General features: G+C 48.3%; 1 protein-coding gene across 3 annotated transcripts in view; it reads left to right on the top strand.

Annotated features, from left to right (window-relative positions):
- LOC140391595 (claudin-10-like) overlaps positions 1-20,617 on the top strand; it is a 163,073-nt gene that overhangs the window by 125,516 nt on the left and 16,940 nt on the right. For 2 of the 3 annotated variants that reach the window (XM_072476243.1, XM_072476242.1), the window contains exon 4: positions 11,283-11,390. The exons of the other annotated variant lie outside the window; for it this stretch is intronic. In XM_072476243.1, the coding sequence (XP_072332344.1) occupies positions 11,283-11,390 (108 nt within the window). The remainder of the gene's footprint in view (positions 1-11,282; positions 11,391-20,617) is intronic. 3 annotated transcript variants of the gene reach the window in all.

A 20,617-nucleotide genomic window follows, 5' to 3' on the forward strand; every position in this document is an offset into this window, starting at 1 on the left:
GGGAGTCAACTCAGGCCAATTTTAAAAGAGCAACTTGTAAACTCACTCCCAGTGAGTTCTCCCAGTGAGCCAGAGAAGACACAGCCAGAGTGAGACAGCAGAGTGAGTTTGGGAATTTGAATCTAGGTGGGAATTCGAAGCTGGGTGGGGAGGAAGTGCTTTTTATCCCTGGTAAGTGATGGGTAAGTCGTTTTTCTTTTTCTTTTCATTGGTATATTTATTTATTTCTTCTTCATTGCTTTTTTGGGGGGGGGGGGAAATTGTAGTTGTTGAAGTTAACCGAAGGTTTAAGACATGACAGGAGATCTCAGACCCATGTCATGCTCCTCGCGTGCGATGTGGGAGCTCAGGGACACGTCCACTGTCCCTGGCTCTTTCACGTGCAAGAAGTGTGTCCAGTTGCAACTCCTGTTAGACCGCTTGACAGCTCTGGAGCTGCGGATGGACTCACTTTGGAGCATCCGCACTGCTGAGGACGTCGTTTAGCGAGTTGGTTACACCGCAAGTGAAAGGTACTGAGGGAGATAGAAAATGGGTGTCCCAAAGACAGAGCAAGAATAGGAAGGCAGTGCAGGTGTCCCCTGCGGTCATCTCCCTGCAAAACAGATATACCGCTTTGGATACTGTTGAGAGAGATGTCTCACTAGGGGAAGGCAGCAGCAGCCAGGTTCATGGCACTGTGGCTGGCTCTGCTGCGCAGAAAGGCAGGAAGAAGAATGGCAGAGCTATAGTGATAGGGAAGTCAATCATAAGGGGAATAGACAGGCGGTTCTGCAGACGCAATCGAGACTCCACGTTGGTATGTTGCTTCCCTGATGCAAGGGTCAAGGATGTCTCGGAGTGGCTGCAGGACATTCTGGGGGGGTAGGGTGAACAACCAGCTATCGTGGTGCACATAGGCACCAACGATATAGGTAAAAAACGGGACGAGGTCCTACAAGCTGAATTCAGGGAGTTAGGAGTTAAACTAAAAAGTAGGACCTCAAAGGTAGTAATCTCAGGATTTCTACCAGTGTCACGAGCTAGTCAGAGTAGGAATGTCAGGATAGATAGGATGAATGCGTGACTCGAGAGATGGTGCAAGAGGGAGGGATTCAAATTCCTGGGGCACTGGAACCGGTTCTGGGGGAGGTGGGACCAGTACAAACCGGACGGTCTGCACCTGGGCAGGACTGGACTCGATGTCCTAGGGGGGGTGTTTGCTAGAGCTGTTGGGGAGAGTTTAAACTAATGTGGCAGGGAGATGGGAACCGATGCAGGAAGTCAGAAGGTAGTAAAACAGGGACAGAAACAAAAGGCAGTAAGGGGGAAAGTGTAAGGCAGAAAAGCAATAGTCAAAAATCAAAAAGGGCGACAGTACAAGGTACAGTGACTGAGGGGAGCTCAGTGAATAGGACCAGGAATACTAAAAGGAATAAAACTGGAAGTAAAAACATTAATGGTAAGCGACGCGGGAGGTTGTTACATGAAGATATGGGTTCAACGACAAGGAAAATTAGGAGAAAAGTTAAGAGGAAATATAATTTAGGAGGGGTTACTGATCGAGGTGTTAAGATTCAGAACAGAGGTAATAAAAAACAACATAAGTGTACTTTAGATGAATGCTCGTAGTATTCGGAATAAGGTAAATGAGTTGATGGCGCAAATCATCGTGAATGACTATGATTTAGTGGCCATTACTGAAACATGGTTAAAGGATGGTCACGACTGGGAGTTAAATATCCAAGGGTATCAAACTATTCGGAAGGACAGAGTGGATGGTAAGGGAGGTCGTGGAGATCTGTTAATTAAGGATGACATCCGGGCAATAGTAAGGGATGACATCGGTGCTATGGAGGATAAGGTTGAATCCATTTGGGTGGAAATCAGGAATAGTAAGGCAAAAAAGTCACTGATAGGAGTAGTATATAGGCCACCAAATAGTAACATTATGATGGGGCAGGCAAGAAACAAAGAAATAACTGATGCATGTAGAACTGGTACAGCAGTTATCATGGGGGTTTTAATCTACATGTTGATTGGTTTAACCAGGTCTGTCAAGGCAGCCTTGAGAAGGAGTTTATAGAATGTATCCGCGATAGTTTCCGAGAACAGTATGTAATGGAATCTACGAGGGAACAAACGGTCCTAGATCTGGTCCTGAAAAATGAGACAGGATTGATTCAGGATCTCATAGTTAGGGATCCTCTCGGAAGGAGCGATCACAATATGGTGGAATTTAAAACACAGATGGAGGGTGAGAAGGTAAAATCAAACACTAGTGTTTTGTCCTTAAACAAAGGAGATTACAATGGGATGAGAGAAGAACTAGCTAAGGTAGGCTAGGAGCAAAGACTTTATGGTGAAACAGTTGAGGAACAGTGGAGAACCTTCCAAGCGATTTTTCACAGTGCTCAGCAAAGGTTTATAGCAACAAAAAGGAAGGATGGTAGAAGGAGGGAAAATCGACCGTGGATATCTAAGGAAATAAGGGAGAGTATCAAATTGAAGGAAAAAGCATACAAAGTAGCAAAAATTAGTGGGAGACTAGAGGACTGGGAAATCTTTAGGGGGCAACAGAAAGCTACTAAAAAAGCTATAAAGAAGAGTAAGATAGATTATGAGAGTAAACTTGCCCAGAATATAAAAACAGATAGTAAACGTTTCTACAAATATATAAAACAAAAAAGAGTGGCTAAAGTAAATATTGGTCCTTTAGAGGATGAGAAGGGAGATTTAATAATGGGGGATGAGGAAATGGCTGAGGAACTGAACAGGTTTTTTGGGTCGGTCTTCCCAGTGGAAGACACAAATAACATGCCAGTGACTGATGGAAATGAGGCTATGACAAGTGAGGACCTTGAGAGGATTGTTATCACCAAGGAGGTAGTGATGGACAAGCTAATGGGGCTAAAGGTAGACAAGTCTCCTGGACCTGATGGAATGCATCCCAGAGTGCTAAAAGAGATGGCTAGGGAAATTGCAAATGCACTAGTGATACTTTACCAAAATTCACGAGCGTCTGGGGTGGTCCCGACAGATTGGAAATTAGCAAACATGACACCACTGTTTAAAAAAGGAGGTAAGCTGAAAGCGGGTAATTATAGGCCAGTGAGCTTAACTTCGGTAGTAGGGAAGATGCTGGAATCTATCATCACGGAAGAAATAACGAGGCATCTGGATGGAAATTGTCTCATTGGGCAGATGCAGCATGGGTTCATAAAGGGCAGGTCGTGCCTAACTAATTTAATGGAATTTTTTGAGGACATTACCAGTGCGGTAGATAACGGGGAGCCAATGGATGTGGTATATCTGGATTTCCAGAAAGCCTTTGACAAGGTGCCACACAAAAGGTTGCTGCATAAGATAAACATGCATGGCAGTCAGGGGAAAGTAGTAGCATGGATAGAGGATTGGTTAATTAATAGAAAGCAAAGAGTGGGGATTAATGGGTGTTTCTCTGGTTGGCAATCAGTAGCAGATCCCTCAGGGATCAGTGTTGGGCTCACAATTGTTCACAATTTACATAGATGATTTGGAGTTGGGGACCAAGGGCAATGTGTCCAAGTTTGCAGACGACACTAAGATGAGTGGTAAAGCAAAAAGTGCAGAGGATACTGGAAGTCTGCAGAGGGATTTAGATAGGCTAAGTGGATGGGCTAGGGTCTGGCAGATGGAATACAATGTTGACAAATGTGAGGTTATCCATTTTGGTAGGAATAACAGCAAAAGGGATTATTATTTAAATGATAAAATATTAAAACATGCTCATGCCCAGAGACCTGGGTGTGCTAGTGCATGAGTCGCAAAAAGTTGGTTTACAGGTGCAACAGGTGATTAAGAAGGCAAAATGGAATGTTGTCCTTCATTGCTAGAGGGATGGAGTTTAAGACTAGGGAGGTTATGCTGCAATTGTATAAGGTGTTAGTGAGGCCACACCTGGAGTATTGTGTTCAGTTTTCATAGAATTTACAGTGCAGAAGGAGGCCATTCGGCCCATCGAGTCTGCACCGGCTCTTGGAAAGAGCACCCTACCCAAGGTCAACACCTCGACCCTATCCCCATAACCCAGTAACCCCACACAACACTAAGGGCAATTTTGGACACTAAGGGCAATTTATCATGGCCAATCCACTTAACCTGCACATCTTTGGACTGTGGGAGGAAACCGGAGCACCCGGAGGAAACCCACGCACACACGGGGAGGATGTGCAGACTCCGCACAGACAGTGACCCAAACCGGAATCGAACCTGGGACCCTGGAGCTGTGAAGCAATTGTGCTATCCACTATGCTACCATGCTGCCTTTTGGTCTCCTTACTTGAGAAAGGACGTACTGGCACTGGAGGGTGTGCAGAGGAGATTCACTGGGTTACTCCCAGAGCTGAAGGGGTTGGATTACGAGGAGAGGTTGAGCAGACTGGGACTGTACTCGTTGGAATTTAGAAGGATGAGGGGGCATCTTATAGAAACATATAAAATTATGAAGGGAATAGATAGGATAGATGCGGGCAGGTTGTTTCCACTGGCGGGTGAAAGCAGAACTAGGGGGCATAAACTCAAAATAAGGGGAAGTAAATTTAGGACTGAGTTTAGGAGGAACGTCTTCACCCAAAGGGTTGTGAATCTATGGAATTCCTTGCCCAGTGAAGAAGTAGAGGCTCCTTCATTAAATGTTTTTAAGATAAAAATAGATAGTTTTTTAAAGAATAAAGGGATTAAGGGTTATGGTGTTTGGGCGGGAAAGTGGAGCTGAGTCCACAAAAGATCAGCCATGATCTCATTGAATGGTGGAGCAGGCTCGAGGGGCCAGATGGCCTACTCCTGCTCCTAGTTCTTATGTTCTTAAAGTGGTACAGCCCCGCCCAAACTGTTCTTTAGTTCTCTCTGCCTCCTCTGTGCCCATCTCATCGCTGCCTCACTTGTTGCTAGTTCAGCCATTCTTTTGGACGAACCCATCCATTTCCGCAAGGACAGTCGTGTTCCTCGTTTTGGTATGTTACCCAGAGCCTGACTGGGAATAGCATCTCGAACCTGATATTGTTCTTGTACAGGGCCGACTGTTAAATTCTGCCCGGCGCTTTGTCAGGTCTGCCCCAATGTCCTAATACACCCTGATCCTGTGTCCCTCCCAGCTGCAGCCCTTTGTTTGCCTGGCCCAGCGAAGGATTTTCTCTCAGTCCTGGTAGCAATGTAATTTGACAATGATCCCTCTCGGCAGCTTCCTTGCCTTGGGTTTCGGCCTCGGCAATCTATGGGCCCTGTCGTCTCTGGCGGCTTGGGGAAGCTGTCTATCCCCACTAGGTTCCCCAGCATCGGGGCCACATGGTTGCTTGGGTCCTTGCCCTTGGTTCCCTCTGGCAGGCCCACTATCCTGATGTTCTGGAGTCGCGATTGGTTTTCCTGGTCCTCCACCTTCCCCTTCAGGTTCCCCTGAGTCGCCATCAACCTCTGTACTTCGGCCTCCAGGGCGATGATTAGGTGGCTCTGATCCGTCGAGACTTTCTCCAGTTCCTTTATCGTGTTCCCCTGGACCTCCAGTCTCTTTCCCATTTTGTCGAGGGCCAACTTCATGGCGGCCACGCCTCCGTCACTGCCACCTTGACCGGCGCCTTGATCGCTGTTTTTATATCCTCCTTCATTGGGAATGTCTCCCATCCATCCTCTGGCTGGGGTGGGGGGGGGGGGATTGTTTTACGTGTTGCTGGTCTACCTCTCTCGGGAGTGTCCGGTGACACCTCACCTCGTGGGTCTGCTGACCCGCTCGCTAGCTCCCTCGCTGTTTCTGGTGCCTCTACGGCCTCTGGAGCTGCTGCTTGCCAGCATTTCTTGTATTGTTGAGTGTGAGGGGATGTTTTAGTCCAGTTTTTGTGGGCTAATTTCGGTTAAAAGTGCCTATCTTCTTGTCTTTCGGAGGAGAGCCACCTGATGTGCGATTGCTAAGTACGTTCCCGGTCACTGGAAGTCATATTACGCTCTGTGTAGCAAAATGGATCAAGCTCCTTGTTTTCTTTATGGTCTATCAATGGTCATTGAGTGAATTGGACAGAATTATTCCCCCCACGTGAAATAAACAGCAGAATAGCTGAAGCATGATGCTTAATGAATACTCCACATGGTGGCGTTGTCTGAGCCAGTCAATGCTGCAATGATTTATTTTAAAGAAAAATGAAACTTTTGTTTAATTTCTACATTGGGATTTGTTTTTATCCCTGTGAGCCCTTTATGAAAGAATAATAAGGAGACTTCCGGTGGCGGCTATGAGGGAGTAAGTCGCATATTTGGTGGCTCTCGATCCGGTCGGACTTTTGGACCTTTTTCCCTGACTTTTTTGTACTTTTGAGCGCTGGATCTGAAGGCAGGCACTCAGGCACTGACTCCAAATATAGGTGCATGGAATTAAGAAGCAGAAAGAATCGCAAACAGTTGAAGAAGTGGGCAAACAAGGGCAGTGTGGAAGCTGCTGCTGAGGACAATATGGCCGATGTCCGGACCCCGGCGCAGACAGCCCAGCCAACAATGGAGCATCTGCTGAAGGTCATCCAAGAGGGCTTCACCGCGCTGAAACGGGACAATTTAGACCCGATTCAAAAATAAATCGAGCGCCTGCAGCACAGGCTGGATGCCCAGGATCGGACAATCCAGAAGCTGGAGAAGGCGCTGGAGGAGCAGGAGTATCACCAAACGGTGGTGGAGGTGGAGATGGAGAGGCTGAAAGACCAACAAAACAGGCTTCTGGAAAAGGTGGAGGACCTGGAAAATAGGTCCCGTCGGCAGAATTTGAGAATCGTTGGTCTTCCGGAGGGGGCTGAGGGAGAGGCTGCTGCTGCGTATGTGGCGGACATGTTCCAGAAGCTGTTGGGGAATGATGTCTTCCCTTGCCCATTGGAGGTGGACAGGGCGCACAGAGCACTGGTGAGGCAGCCGCGAGCAGGGGGCCCCTCGAGCGATGGTGGTCAGGTTCCACAGGTTCCTGGACAAGGAGCGGGTGCTACAGTGTGCCAAGCACACGCGGAGCTGCCATTGGAACAATATCTACCAGGACCTGAGCGTGGAGGTGGCCAGAAGGAGGGCAGGCTACAGGCAAGTCAAAGAGATTCTGTTTAAGAAGCAGGTGAAGTTTGGGTTGCTGTACCCGGTGCGCCTTTGGGTCAAGCACGAGTGACAGTACCATTACTTTGAGGAGCCCGAGGACGCAATGGACTTCGCCGAACTGAGGACTTTTTGGACTTAAGTTAAAAAGTTACTAAGCGATGTTTACACATTTTTCTTGTGTTGTGTTGTTTTTTTTCTCTTCTGTACTCGAGTTTTCACTGGAAAAAGAGGGAAGTTAAGGTATTTGGTGCTGGAGCCTTTTTGTGTTCTGATCGAGGTAGATGGAAGTGCCTATTACTTATTTTGTATTATTCGATTTGCACTACCGTCGGGGTTTTCTTTGTTCCTTGGGTTTTTTTCTCCAGAGCAATTGCTCGTGGGTGGTTGGTTTGGGGAAGTGGTGTTGATGGGTGGGTGGGGGATGGGTCAGAGGGAACAATAGGCGAGAGACTTGTTGGCGCCGGAGTCGAGAGTCACCAGGCTAGCTGGGTGAGCTGGTCTACGGAAACCAGGTGGGGGGGGTGTGTATATAGCTAGTTTATGGCAGGGGTTAGGTTACAGGGTGTTGTTGCTAGGGGGGGGAAGGGGGGTATTTGATCTGCTGACGAGGGAGGGATTTGGGTTCAGAACCTTGGGCCGGAGGGGATGAGGCACTTTATGGATAGACTGACCTTCCCAAAAGTGGGTAGGGGGTTGGTGGGTTGGTGGACGGGCTGGGGGCCCCAATTAGGACCGAAGAAATATTGGGGGGCTTGAGGGCCATGCAATCGGGTAAAGCCCCGGGGCCGGATGGGTATCCGGTGGAGTTTTATAAAAAGTTCTCTGAGATAGTGGGGCCGGTGCTGGTTAGGATTTTTAATGAGGTGAGAGACAGAGGGGTTTTACCCCCGACGATGTCACAGGCCACCATCTCCCTGATATTGAAACTGGACATACCGGAGGCATGTGGGTCCTATAGGCCAATCTCTCTGCTCAATGTAGATGCTAAAATACTGGCCAAGCTCTTGGCGACTAGGATTGAGGTCTGTGTGCCGGACGTTATTATGAAAGATCAAACCGGGTTCGTCAAGGGCAGGCAGCGGGTGGCCAACCTAAGAACACAGAGTTTCGTTGTACTCCGACGACCTGCTCTTATACATCACGGATGCAGTGGCTGGAATGGATTAAATCATGGGAATCCTGAGGGAATTTGGCCGGTTCTTGGGGTATAAACTAAACATGGCAAAAAGTGAGTTGTTTGTAGTCCAGGCGAGGGGCCAGGAGGGCCGCTGAGGGGGCTGCCGTTTAGGTTAGTAGGGGACAGTTTCAGATACTTAGGGACACAGGTGGCGCGGGAGTAGGGCCGGTTGCACAAGTTGAACTTATCTAGGTTGGTGGAGCAAATGAGGGTCGCGTTCCGGAGGTGGGATGCGCTCCCACGGACACGAGCGGGGAGAGTGCAGACGGTTAAAATGACAATCCTCCTGAGATTCCTGTTTGTATTCCAGTGTCTCCCCATTTTCATTCCGCGGTCTTCTTTCAAGAAGGTCAATAAAATGATTATGGGATTTGTGTGGGCGAGAAAGTCCCCGCGGGTGAGGAGATTGATACTCGAGAGGAACCGAGGGGAAGGGGGGCTGGAGCTGCCAAACTTTATTAATTACCACTGTGCGGCCAACATAGCTATGATGAGGAAGTGGATGGTGGGTGCGGGGCCGCTTTGAGGGTGGATGGAGGCCGCTTCATGCAGGGACACCAGCTTGGCGGCCCTGCCGCTCCCGCCGGCACGGTACTCCACTAGCCCTATAGTGGTGGCAACTTTGCAGATCTGGGGTCAATGGAGAAGGCATGTGAGGGAAGTGAGAGCATTAGTTTGGTCCACAATTTGCGACAATCACCGGTTTGCCCCGGGGAATATGGACGGTGGGTTCCGAACATGGTGGAGGGCTGGGATTCAGAGGATGGGGGATCTGTTCTTGGAAGGGAGCTTCCCGAGCATGAGGGCGCTAGAGGAGAAATTTGGGCTGGCGAGAGGGAATGATTTCAGGTACTTGCAGGTGCGGGACTTTCTACGCAGACAGCTTCCATCCTTCCCATGCCTGCCACTTAGGGGGATCCAGGACAGTGGATGGGTGGGGGAGTGGAGGGTCTCAGATATATACAAAGAACTTATGGGGGCAGAGGAGTCGCAGACCGAGGAGATGAAGCTTAAGTGGGAAGAGGAGCTCGGAGGTGGGATAGAAGATGGCTTATGGACAGAGGCTTTGAGCAGGGTTAACGCGACCGCAACATGCGCTAGGCTCAGCCTGATTCAATTTAAGGTCATCCACCGGGCCCACATGACAGTGGCCCGGATGAGTAAATTCTTTGTATTGGAGGACAGGTGCGCAAATGTTCGGGAGGACCAGCAAACCATGTCCACATGTTCGGGGCATGTCCAAAACTCAGGGGGTACTGGCAGGGATTCGCGGACGTTACTATGTCCCGGGTACTGAAAACAAGGGTGGTGATGAGTCCAAAAGTGGCAATTTTGGGGGTTTCAGAGGACCCGGGAGTACAGGAGGAGAGAGAGACTGACGTTTTGGCCTTTCCTTCCCTGGTAGCCCGGCGACGAATTCTGCTGGCATGGAGGGACTCAAAGCCCCCAGAGTCAGAGGCCTGGCTATCAGATATGGAGAAAATTAAGTTCGCTCTGAGAGGGTCACTGTCAGGGTTTGGCCGGAGGTGGCAACCATTTATCGACTTCTTCGCGGAAAATTAATCATCATCGGGGGGGGAGGGGGTTAGGGCACCGTAGATTAGGGGGGTAGTTAGCCGGGTCCTTGTAGGAGGGGAGCTGGTTTTTGCACTATGTTGATTGTTCTTTGCACACTGTTTTGTATTGTTGTTGTTTACTGTGCCAAAATGCCTCAATAAAATTGTTTATCAAATAAATAAAATAAAACGTTGTCTACATGGGCTTTAGCAAAGCCTTTGACAAGGTACCGCATGGTAGGTTGTTGCAGAAGGTTAAAGCTCACGGGATCCAGGGTGAGGTTGCCAATTGGATTCAAAATTGGCTGGACGACAGAAGGCAGAAGGGTGGTTGTAGAGGGTTGTTTTTCAAACTGGAGGCCTGTGACCAGTGGTGTGCCTCAGGGATCGGTGCTGGGTCCACTGTTATTTGTGATTTATATTAATGATTTGGATGAGAATTTAGGAGGCATGGTTAGTAAGTTTGCAGATGACACCAAGATTGGTGGCACAGTGGATAGTGAAGAAGGTTATCTAGGATTGCAACGGGATCTTGATCAATTAGGCCAGTGGACCGACGAATGGCAGATGGAGTTTAATTTAGATAAATGTGAGGTGATGCATTTTGACAGATCGAATCAGGCCAGGACCTACTCAGTTAATGGTATGGCGTTAGGGAGAGTTGTAGAACAAAGAGATCTAGGAGTACAGGTTCATAGCTCCTTGAAGGTGGAGTCGCAGGTGGACAGGGTGGTGAAGAAGGCATTCGGCATGCTTGGTTTCATTGGTCAGAACATTGAATACAGGAGTTGGGACGTCTTGTTGAAGTTGTACAAGACATTGGTACGGCCACACTTGGAAGACTGTGTGCGGTTCTGGTCACCCTATTATAGGAAGGATATTATTAAACTGGAAAGAGTGCAGAAAAGATTTACTAGGATGTTGCCGGGACTTGATGGTTTGAGTTATAAGGAGAGGCTGGATAGACTGGGACTTTTTTCCTTGGAGCGTAGGAGGCTTAGGGGTGATCTTATAGAGGTCTATAAAATAATGAGGGGCATAGATAAGGTAGATAGTCAACATCTTTTCCCAAAGGTAGGGGAGTCTAAAACTAGAGGGCATAGGTTTAAGGTGAGAGGGGAGAGATTCAGAAGGGCCCAGAGGGGCAATTTCTTCACTCAGAGGGTAGTGAGTGTCTGGAATGGGCTGCCAGAGGTAGTAGTAGAGGCGGGTACAATTGTGTCTTTTAAAAAACATTTAGATAGTTACATGGGTAAGATGGGTATAGAGGGTTATGGGCCAAGTGCGTGCAACTGGGACTAGCTTAATGGTAAAAACTGGGTGGCATGGACTGGTTGGGCCGAAGGGCCTGTTTCCATGCTGTAAACTTCGATGATTCTATGATTCTAAAAGAACAATAAGGCCACAATGTAGAATACAGATAATTAAACCGTTTCCTTAAGTAAATAATTGACATGTATATTTTACCTCTACAGATATGAATTAGGAACTGCTTTGTTCAGTGGCTGGGCTGGCGCAAGTCTTTGCATCTTGGGCGGTTTGAGTTTTTGCTTGTCAGTGGCTGAAGATAAACAATCCCAAAGGTAAACATTGAATAAACTTTATTGAAAGACACAGGAAGAAGAAACCTAGTTATTACTCCAACCCAGAAACAATTTCAGGATTTATGCTGTCAAATTCCTGTCCCATTGGTGTAAGGTTGTCATCCGCCTGCAGCACGATGGGGCAGATCGTGGTGAATCGTCAGCGCCTTTAATGTCTCTCATTTCCCATTTAAGGTTGACCAGGAGGGAAGGTAGTGAAGCTGGTGCTTGGTAGGGGATAAAAGTGGTCAACAGGAAGGGGCTTGAGCCAGCAATCACTGTGAGCCAAGCCTGAGGCCTGAAGAGATTGAGCGATCGATCCTGTGACCATAAGGCCTGTGATCAGAATTGATCTAGTTTGCATTCAGGAGGAATCGAGCCTGTGACCAGGATGGATGGGGCCTGTGACCAGGAGGGATGGGGCCTGTGACCAGGAGGGATAGAACATAGAACATAGACAATAGAAAATACAGCACAAAACAGGCCCTTTGACCCACGATGTTGTGCCAAACTTTTGTCCTAGATTAAGAACAAATCAATCTACACCACTGCATTCTACCGTAATCTATGTACCTATCCAATAGCCGCTTGAAGGTTCCCAATGTTTCCACCTCAACTACTTCCACAGGCAGTGCATTCCATGCCCCCACTACTCTCTGAGTAAAGAACCTACCTCTGATATCCCTCCTATATCTTCCTCCATTCACCTTAAATTTAGGTCCCCTTGTAATGGTTTGTTCCACAAGTCTCTGACTGTCTACTCTATCTATTCCCCTGATCATCTTATAAACCTCTATCATGTCACCCCTCATCCTTCTCCGTTCTAATGAGAAAAGGCCTAGCACCCTCAACCTTTCCTCGTAAGACCTACTCTCTATTCCAGGCAACATCCTGGTAAATCTCCTTTGCACCTTTTCCAAAGCTTCCACATCCTTCCTAAAATGAGGCGACCAGTATTCCAAATGTGGCCGTATCAAGGTTTTGTACAGCTGCATCATCACCTCACGGCTCTTAAATTCAATCCCTCTGCTAATGAACGCTAGCACACCATAGGCCTTCTGCACAGCTCTATCCACTTGAGTGGCAACTTTCAAAGATCTATGAACATAGACCCCAAGATCTCTCTGCTCCTCCACATTGGCAAGAACCCTACCGTTAACCCTGTATTCCGCATTCATATTTGTCCTTCCAAAATGGACAACCTCACACTTTTCAGGGTTAAACTCCATCTGCCACTTCTCAGCCCAGCTCTGCATCCTATCTATGTCTCTTTGCAGCAAACAACAGCCCTCCTCACTATCCACAACTCCACCAATCTTCGTATCATCTGCAAATTTACTGACCCACCCTTCAACTCCCTCATCCAAGTCATTAATGAAAATCACAAACAGCAGAGGACCTAGAACTGATCCCTGCGGTACGCCACTGGTAACTGGGCTCCAGGCTGAATATTTGCCATCCACCACCACTCTCTGACTTCTATCGGTTAGCCAGTTTGTTATCCAACTGGCCAAATTTCCCACTATCCCATGCCTCCTGACTTTCTGCATAAGCCTACCATGGGGAACCTCATCAAATGCCTTACTAAAATCCATGTACACTACATCCACTGCTTTACCTTCATCCACGTGCTTGGTCACCTCCTCAAAGAATTCAATAAGACTTGTGAGGCAAGACCTACCCCTCACAAATCCGTGCTGACTATCCCTAATCAAGTAGTGTCTTTCCAGATACTCAGAAATCCCATCCCTCAGAACCCTTTCCATTACTTTGCCTACCATCGAAGTAAGACTAACTGGCCAGTAATTCCCAGGGTTATCCCTAATCCCTTTTTTGAACAGGGGCATGACATTCACCACTCTCCAATCCCCTGGTACCACCCCTGTTGACAGTAAGGACGAAAAGATCATTGCCAACGGCTCTGCAATTTCATCTCTTGCTTCCCATAGAATCCTTGGATATATCCTGTCAGGCCCGGGGAACTTGTCTATCCTCAAGTTTTTCAAAATGCCCAACACATCTTCCTTTCTAACAAGTATCTCCTCGAGCTTACCAGTCTGTTTCGCACTGTCCTCTCCAACAATATGGCCCCTCTCATTCGTAAATACTGAAGAAAGCACTCGTTCAAGACCTCTCCTATCTCTTCAGACTCAATACACAATCTCCCGCTACTGTCCTTGATCGGACCTATCCTTGTTCTAGTCATTCTCATATTTCTCACATATGTGTAAAAGACCTTGGGGTTTTCCTTGATCCTATCCGCCAAAGATTTTTCATGCCCTCTCTTAGCTTTCCTAATCCCTTTCTTCAGATCCCGCCTGGCTATCTTGTATCCCTCCAGCGCCCTGTCTGAACCTTGTTTCCTCAGCCTTACATAAGTATTCTTCTTCCTCTTAACAAGACATTCACCTCTCTTGTCAACCATGGTTCCCTCACTCGACCATCTCTTCCCTGCCGGACAGGGACATACATATCAAGGACATGTAGTATCTGGTCCTTGAACAAGTTCCACATTTCAATTGTGTCCTTCCCTGACAGCCTATGTTCCCAACTTATGCACTTCAGTTCTTGTCTGACAGCATCGTATTTACCCTTCCCCCAGTTGTAAACCTTGCCCTGTTGCACGCACCTATCCCTCTCCATTACTAAAGTGAAAGTCACAGAATTGTGGTCACGATCTCCAAAATGCTCCAAAATGCCCCCCCACTAACAAATCTATCACTTGCCCTGGTTCATTACCAAGTACCAAATCCAATATGGCCTCCCCTCTGGTCAGACAATCTACATACTGTGTTAGAAAAGCTTCCTGGACACACTGCACAAACACCACCCATCCAAACTATTTCATCTATAGAGTTTCCACTCAATATTTGGGAAGTTGAAGTCACCCATGACTACTACCCTGTGACTTCTGCACCTTTCCAAAATCTGTTTCCCAATCTGTTCCTCCACATCTCTGCTGCTATTGGGGGGCCTATAGAAAACCCCTAACAACGTGACCGCTCCTTTCCTATTTCTGCCTTCAACCCATACTACCTCAGTAGGCAGATCCTCCTCGAACTGCCTTTCTGCAGCTGTTATACTATCTCTCAGGATCTATCTCTCTGAGGTATACTACCTCAGGATGAGGCTTGCGAAGAGGAGGGATGGAGTCTGTGACCAGGAGGGATGGGTCCAGCGAACAGGAGGGATAGGGCCTGTGATCAGAAGGTAAATGGCCTGTGACCAGGAGGAATCAAGCCTGTGACCAGGAGGAATGGGGCCTGTGACCAGGAGGACTGGGGCCTGTGACCAGGAGGGATGAGACCTACGATCAGGAGGGATGGGGCCTGCGACTAGGAGGGGTGGAGCCTGTGATCAGGAGGGATTCGGCCTGCGACTAGGTGGTATGCGGTCTGTGATAAGGAGGCATGTAGTCTGTGACAAGGATGGATGCGGCCTGTGACCAACAGGATGGGGCCTGTGTCCAGGAGAGATGCAGCCTGCGACCAGGAGGGATGGTGCCTGTGACCAGGAGGAATGGGGCCAGTGACCAGGAAGGATGGAGCCCGTGACCAGGAGCCATGCAGCCTGCAACCAGGAGGGATAGGGCTTGTGATCAGGAGGGAAATGGCCTTTGACCAGGAGCAATCAAGCCTGTGACCAGGAGGGAAATGCCCTCTGACTAGGAGGGATGGGGCCTGTGACCAGGAGGGAAATGGCCTGTGACTAGGAGGGATAGGGCCTGTGACCAGGAGGGAAATGGCCTGTGACCAGGAGGGATGGGGCCTGTGACCAGGAAGGATGGGGCCTGCGCCCAGGAGGACAGGGCCTGTGACCAGGAGGAAGGGGGCCTGTGACCAGGAAGGATGGGGCCTGTGACCAGGAGGGATGGGGCTTGTGACCAGGAGGGAGGGGTCCTGCGCCCAGGAGGACAGGGCCTGTGACTAGGAGGGAGGGGGCCTGCGCCCAGGAGGACAGGGCCTGTGACCAGGAGGGAGGGGTCCTGCGCTGAGGTGAGATCGGCCTGCAACCAGGTGGGATCACGCCTGTGGTCAGGCGGGATCAGGTATGAGCTTAGGAGGGATCATAGAATCATGAAATTTACAGTGCAGAAAGAGGTAATTCAGCCCATCGTGCCCTTGGAACGAGCACCCTACTTAAGCCTATGCCTCCACCCTATCCCCATAACCCCATCTAACATTTTGGACACTAAGGTGCAATTTAGCATGGCCAATCCGCCTAACCTGCACATCTTTGTACTGTGGGAGGAAACCGGAGCACCCGGAGGAAACCCACGCAGACATGGGGAGAACGTGCAGACACCACACAGACAGTGACCCGAGGCCAAAATTGAACCTGGGACCCTGAAGCTGTGAGTCTGCAGTGCCACCCTTGTGCCACGACCAGGAGGAGTCGGGCCTGCAATCAGATGGGATCGGGCTTGCGACCAGGAGGGGACGGATCTGCGACCAGGTGGTCCGGGCCTTCGATCAGGAGTGGGTTGATCCTGTGATTACTAGGGAGTTGAGCCTGTGACTTGGAGGTATCAAGCCAATGGTCAGGGGCAGGTTTGAGCCTGTGATCTGGAAGGGTAAAGGTGCTGACGGGGAATTGAGAAAGTGGGAGTCAAGACAATGATCTCGAGTGTGGTGATTTGGGAACACAGTGGATGGTAGAAGCCCATGTTTTCAGGGTGGAACGGTTACGTGTTCTCCAGCACCACATTCAGGTGGCCTTCTTTCAAGATTATGGTTTGACTGCAAATAAATCAGATTTCCCTGAAATCAGCTGACCTTGCATGTTCAGGGCAATGCGCAGAACACCTCAAAATGGCATTACACCCTTTAATTCAAAGGAACTGGGGCGTCATTCTCCGCCGGCGGGAGTCTCCGTTCTGCCGGCGCTCGGGGGTTTCCCGACGGCGTGGGGGTGCCCCACAATGGGAAACCCCATTGACCGGCCGGTGTTACGGAGACTCCCGCCGGCCGGTCGGGGCAGAAATGTGGCGGGGCAGGTAGGAGAATTTCGCCCCAGATATCTGTTTCCGGTGCCTATTTGTTGCTGATATGAGTTTGGTGAGCAGTGACATGCTGCCACCTTGGGGTATTATTTGCACATTTAGAATTTGAAAAACAACGAGAGCATGATGAAAAACAGGCTCAAATAGAAGGTTCTCATCAACTAGTTCATCTCCAAAATTATGAGTAAGTAGACATTTGTCATGTTATACATGAAATCACTGAATTATTTACATTTACACAGGGAATAATAACTGCACAAAATAGAACAGTTCAAATGGAACCATTAAAATATAAACCAAAGTTTAAAATTAAGGATCTACTTTCTTATATCCATCATGATATGGGCAGCACGGTAGCACTCGGGCAGCACGGTAGCACAAGTGGCTAGCAATGTGGCTTCACAGCGCCAGGGTCCCAGGTTCGATTCCCCACTGGGTCATTGTCTGTGCGGAGTCTGCACGTTCTCCCCGTGTCTGCATGGGTTTTCTCCGGGTGCTCCGGAGTTGCCTCCCAGTCCAAAGACGTGCAGGTAAGGTGGATTGGCCATGCTAAATTGCGCTTAGTGTCCAAAAAGGTTAGGAGGGGTTATTTGGTTACGGGGATAGGGTGGAAGTGAGGGCTTAAGTGGTCGGTGCAGACTCGATGGGCCGAATGGCCTCCTTCTGCACTTTATGTTCTATGTTCTACGACAGAGAGTTTGACATTCCTAATGTTTCAAAATGATTTAATTTTCAGTTAGCCAGAAATCTTATCCAGAAATCAATTTCTGTCAATATTTTTGTTCAACATTACCACCAATGAAGCAGTCCTTTTGGTGAAAACATGGCAATTATGGTAGCATTAATCAAGCAAAAAAGGTTTTGTTGGCTTGGACATGTGCACAGAGCAGAAGACAGCCACATCCCCAAGGATATGCGATATGGTGAGATAGCTTTCACCAAGAGACCAGCTCCAATTCGGGGATACTGTCAATAGAGACATGAAAGCCCTCAACTGCAATCCTGGTAACTAGGAGACTCCAGCTGACCACTGCAAATGGTGGCATCATTATAACATGTTGGATTCAGAAGTCAGATCCAAGGCAGATATCAGCCCTGCAAAAATCAAGATATCAGCAGAGATCATCATGTACCACCAGCAAAGGACAACCTCATGTGACAAGATTCACATTCTATTATTTATTAGAGTTTAAATTCCAATAGCTGCCGTGGTGAATTTTGACACCACGTGTGAATTAGCCTTGACTTATGGAATACTAGTCCAGTGAGATGACCACCATGCCACTATTTTCCTCAGTAGTTGGATCAGGGTCCTGATTAGCTAAAGGCTTGGTATTTGATAATTAGCATACAGCAGCTCAACAATATGTTGGGAAAGAAAGCAAAAACATTTTTGACTTACACTGGCTACAAGGGCCAGAGTTTTACCATTCCATTGGAGACAGGCTGGGAGGCGTGGGCGATGGTAAAATACAGTGAAAGGTGTCTTTACATCAGAACAGGATATTATCAAAGGGAGATGGTCTGACAGGAGGTGATCTTATTTATTTCCTTTTGTAATGCTGCAGTGAGGCTGAAAAGTAATTAAGTCTTTTAAACAGGCAATTAATAGCAATTTTACCAAGTTTTCCTAATTTTTAAATAAGCACAAGGGAATAATGGAGCTTCAAATCCTCACCAGCTTTAATTTTTTTAAATTAATTTTTATGGGATGTGGCTTCACTGGCTCGGCCAGCATTTGTTGCCCATCCCTAGTTGCCCTTGAGAAGGTGGTGGTGAGCTGCCTTCTTGAACGGCTGCAGTCCATGTGGTGTAGGTACACCCACAGTGCTGTTAGGGAGGGGGTTCAGGATTTTGACTCAGTGACTGGGAAGGAATGGCAATCCGGTTCCAAGTCAGGATGGTGAGTGACTTGGAGGGAAACTTCCAGGTGGTGGTGTTCCCAGGTATCTGCTGTCTTTGTCCTTCTAGGTGCTGGTGTTGTGGGTTTGGAAGGTGCTGCCTTAGGAGCCTCGGTGAGTTCCTGCATCTTGTAGATGGTACACACTGCTGTTACTGTGCGTGGGTGATGAAGGGGGTAAATGTTTGTGGAAAGGGTGCCAATCAAGCAGGCTGCTTTGTCCTGGATGGTGTTGAGCTTCTTGGCAAGGGGCACAGCAAGTTCTGGAGCACACATCTTCAATACTATTGCTGCAATATTGTCAGAGCCCATCGCATTTGCAGTATCCCGTGTCTTCAGCTGTTTCTTGCTATCATGTGGCGTGAATCGTATTGGCTGAAGACTGACATGTGTGATGCTGGGGACCTCCGGAGGAGACTGAGATGGATCATCCACTCAGCACTTCTGGCTGAAGATTATTGTGAATGCTTCAGACTTGTCTTTTGTACAGATGTGCTGGGCACCTTCATCATTGAAGATGGGAATATTTGTGGAGCCTCCTCCTCCAGTTTTCCTAATTTTACAATGGGCACAAGGGAATTATGGAGCTTCCACCACCACCATTCACAGCTGGATGTGACAGGACTACAGAGCTTAGGTCTAATGTGTTTATTGTGGAATTGCTTAGCTCTGTCTATTACTTGCTGCTTATGCGGTTTGGCACACAAGTAGTCCTGTGTTATAGCTTCACCAAGTTGACACCTTATTTTGCGGTATGCCTGATGTTGCTCCTGGCATGCTCCATTCTCCATTGAACCAGGGTTGAACCCCTGGCTTGATGGTAATAGTACAGTGCGGGACATGCTGGGCCATGAGTTTACAGATTGTGGCCAAGTACAATTCTGCTGCTGCTGATGGCCCACAGTGCCTCATGGATGCTGAGTCTTGAGTTGCTCGATCTGTTCGAAGGCAATCCCATTTAGCACAGTGGTAGTGCCACACAACACGATGGAGGGTATCCTCAATGTGAAGACGGGACTTTGTCTCCACAAGGACTGTACAGTGGTCACTCCTACTGATACTGTCATGGACAGATGCATCTGCAGCAGGCAGGTTGGTGAGGATGAGGTCTAGTGTGTTTTTCTCTCTTGTTGGTTCTACTGCCGCAAACCTAGTCTAGCAGCTATAACTTTGGGACTTGGCCAACTCGTTCAGTAGAAAGGGCAGCATGGTGACACAGTGGTTAGCACTGGGACTGCGGCGCTGAGGACCCTGGTTCGAATCCCGGCCCTGGGTCACTGTCCCTGTGGAGATAGAACATAGAACATAGAACATTACAGCGCAGTACAGGCCCTTCGGCCCTCAATGTTGCGCCGACCTGTGAAACCACTCTAAAGCCCATCTACGCTATTCCCTTATCGTCCATATGTCTATCCAATGACCATTTGAATGCCCTTAGTGTTGGCGAGTCCATGACTGTTGCAGGCAGGGCATTCCACGCCCTTACTACTCTCTGAGTAAAGAACCTATCTCTGACATCTGTCTTATATCTATCTCCCCTCAATTTAAAGCTATGTCCCCTCGTGCTAGACATCACCATCCGAGGAAAAAAAGCTCTCACTGTCCACCCTATGCAATCCTCTGATCATCTTGTATGCCTCAATTAAGTCACCTCTTAACCTTCTTCTCTCTAACGAAAACAACCTCAAATCCCTCAGCCTTTCCTCATAAGATCTTCCCTCCATACCAGGCAACATCCTGGTAAATCTCCTCTGCACTCTTTCCAATGCTTCCACATCCTTCCTATAATGCGGTGACCAGAACTGTACGCAATACGCCAAATGCGGCCGCACCAGAGTTTTGTACAGCTGCAACATGACCTCATGGCTCCGAAACTCAACCCCTCTACCAATAAAAGCTAACACACGCTACGCCTTCTTAACAACCCTCTCAACCTGGGTGGCAACTTTCAGGGATCTATGTACATGGACACCGAGATCTCTCTGCTCATCCAGACTGCCAAGAATCTTACCATTAGCCCAGTACTCTGTCTTCCTGTTATTTCTTCCAAAATGAATCACCTCACACTTTTCTGCATTAAACTCCATTTGCCACCTCTCAGCCCAGCGCTGCATCTTACCTATGTCCCTCTGTAACTTGTAACATCCTTCCGCACTGTCCACATCTCCACCGACTTTAGTGTCATCTGCAAATTTACACACCCATCCTTCTACGCCCTCCTCCAGGTCATTTATAAAAATGACAAACAGCACTGGCCCCAAAACAGATCCTTGTGGTGCACCACTAGTAACTGGACTCCAGTCTGAACATTTCCCATCAACCACC

This window comes from Scyliorhinus torazame, chromosome 15, assembly GCF_047496885.1.
Source record: "Scyliorhinus torazame isolate Kashiwa2021f chromosome 15, sScyTor2.1, whole genome shotgun sequence".
NCBI lineage: Eukaryota > Metazoa > Chordata > Chondrichthyes > Carcharhiniformes > Scyliorhinidae > Scyliorhinus > Scyliorhinus torazame.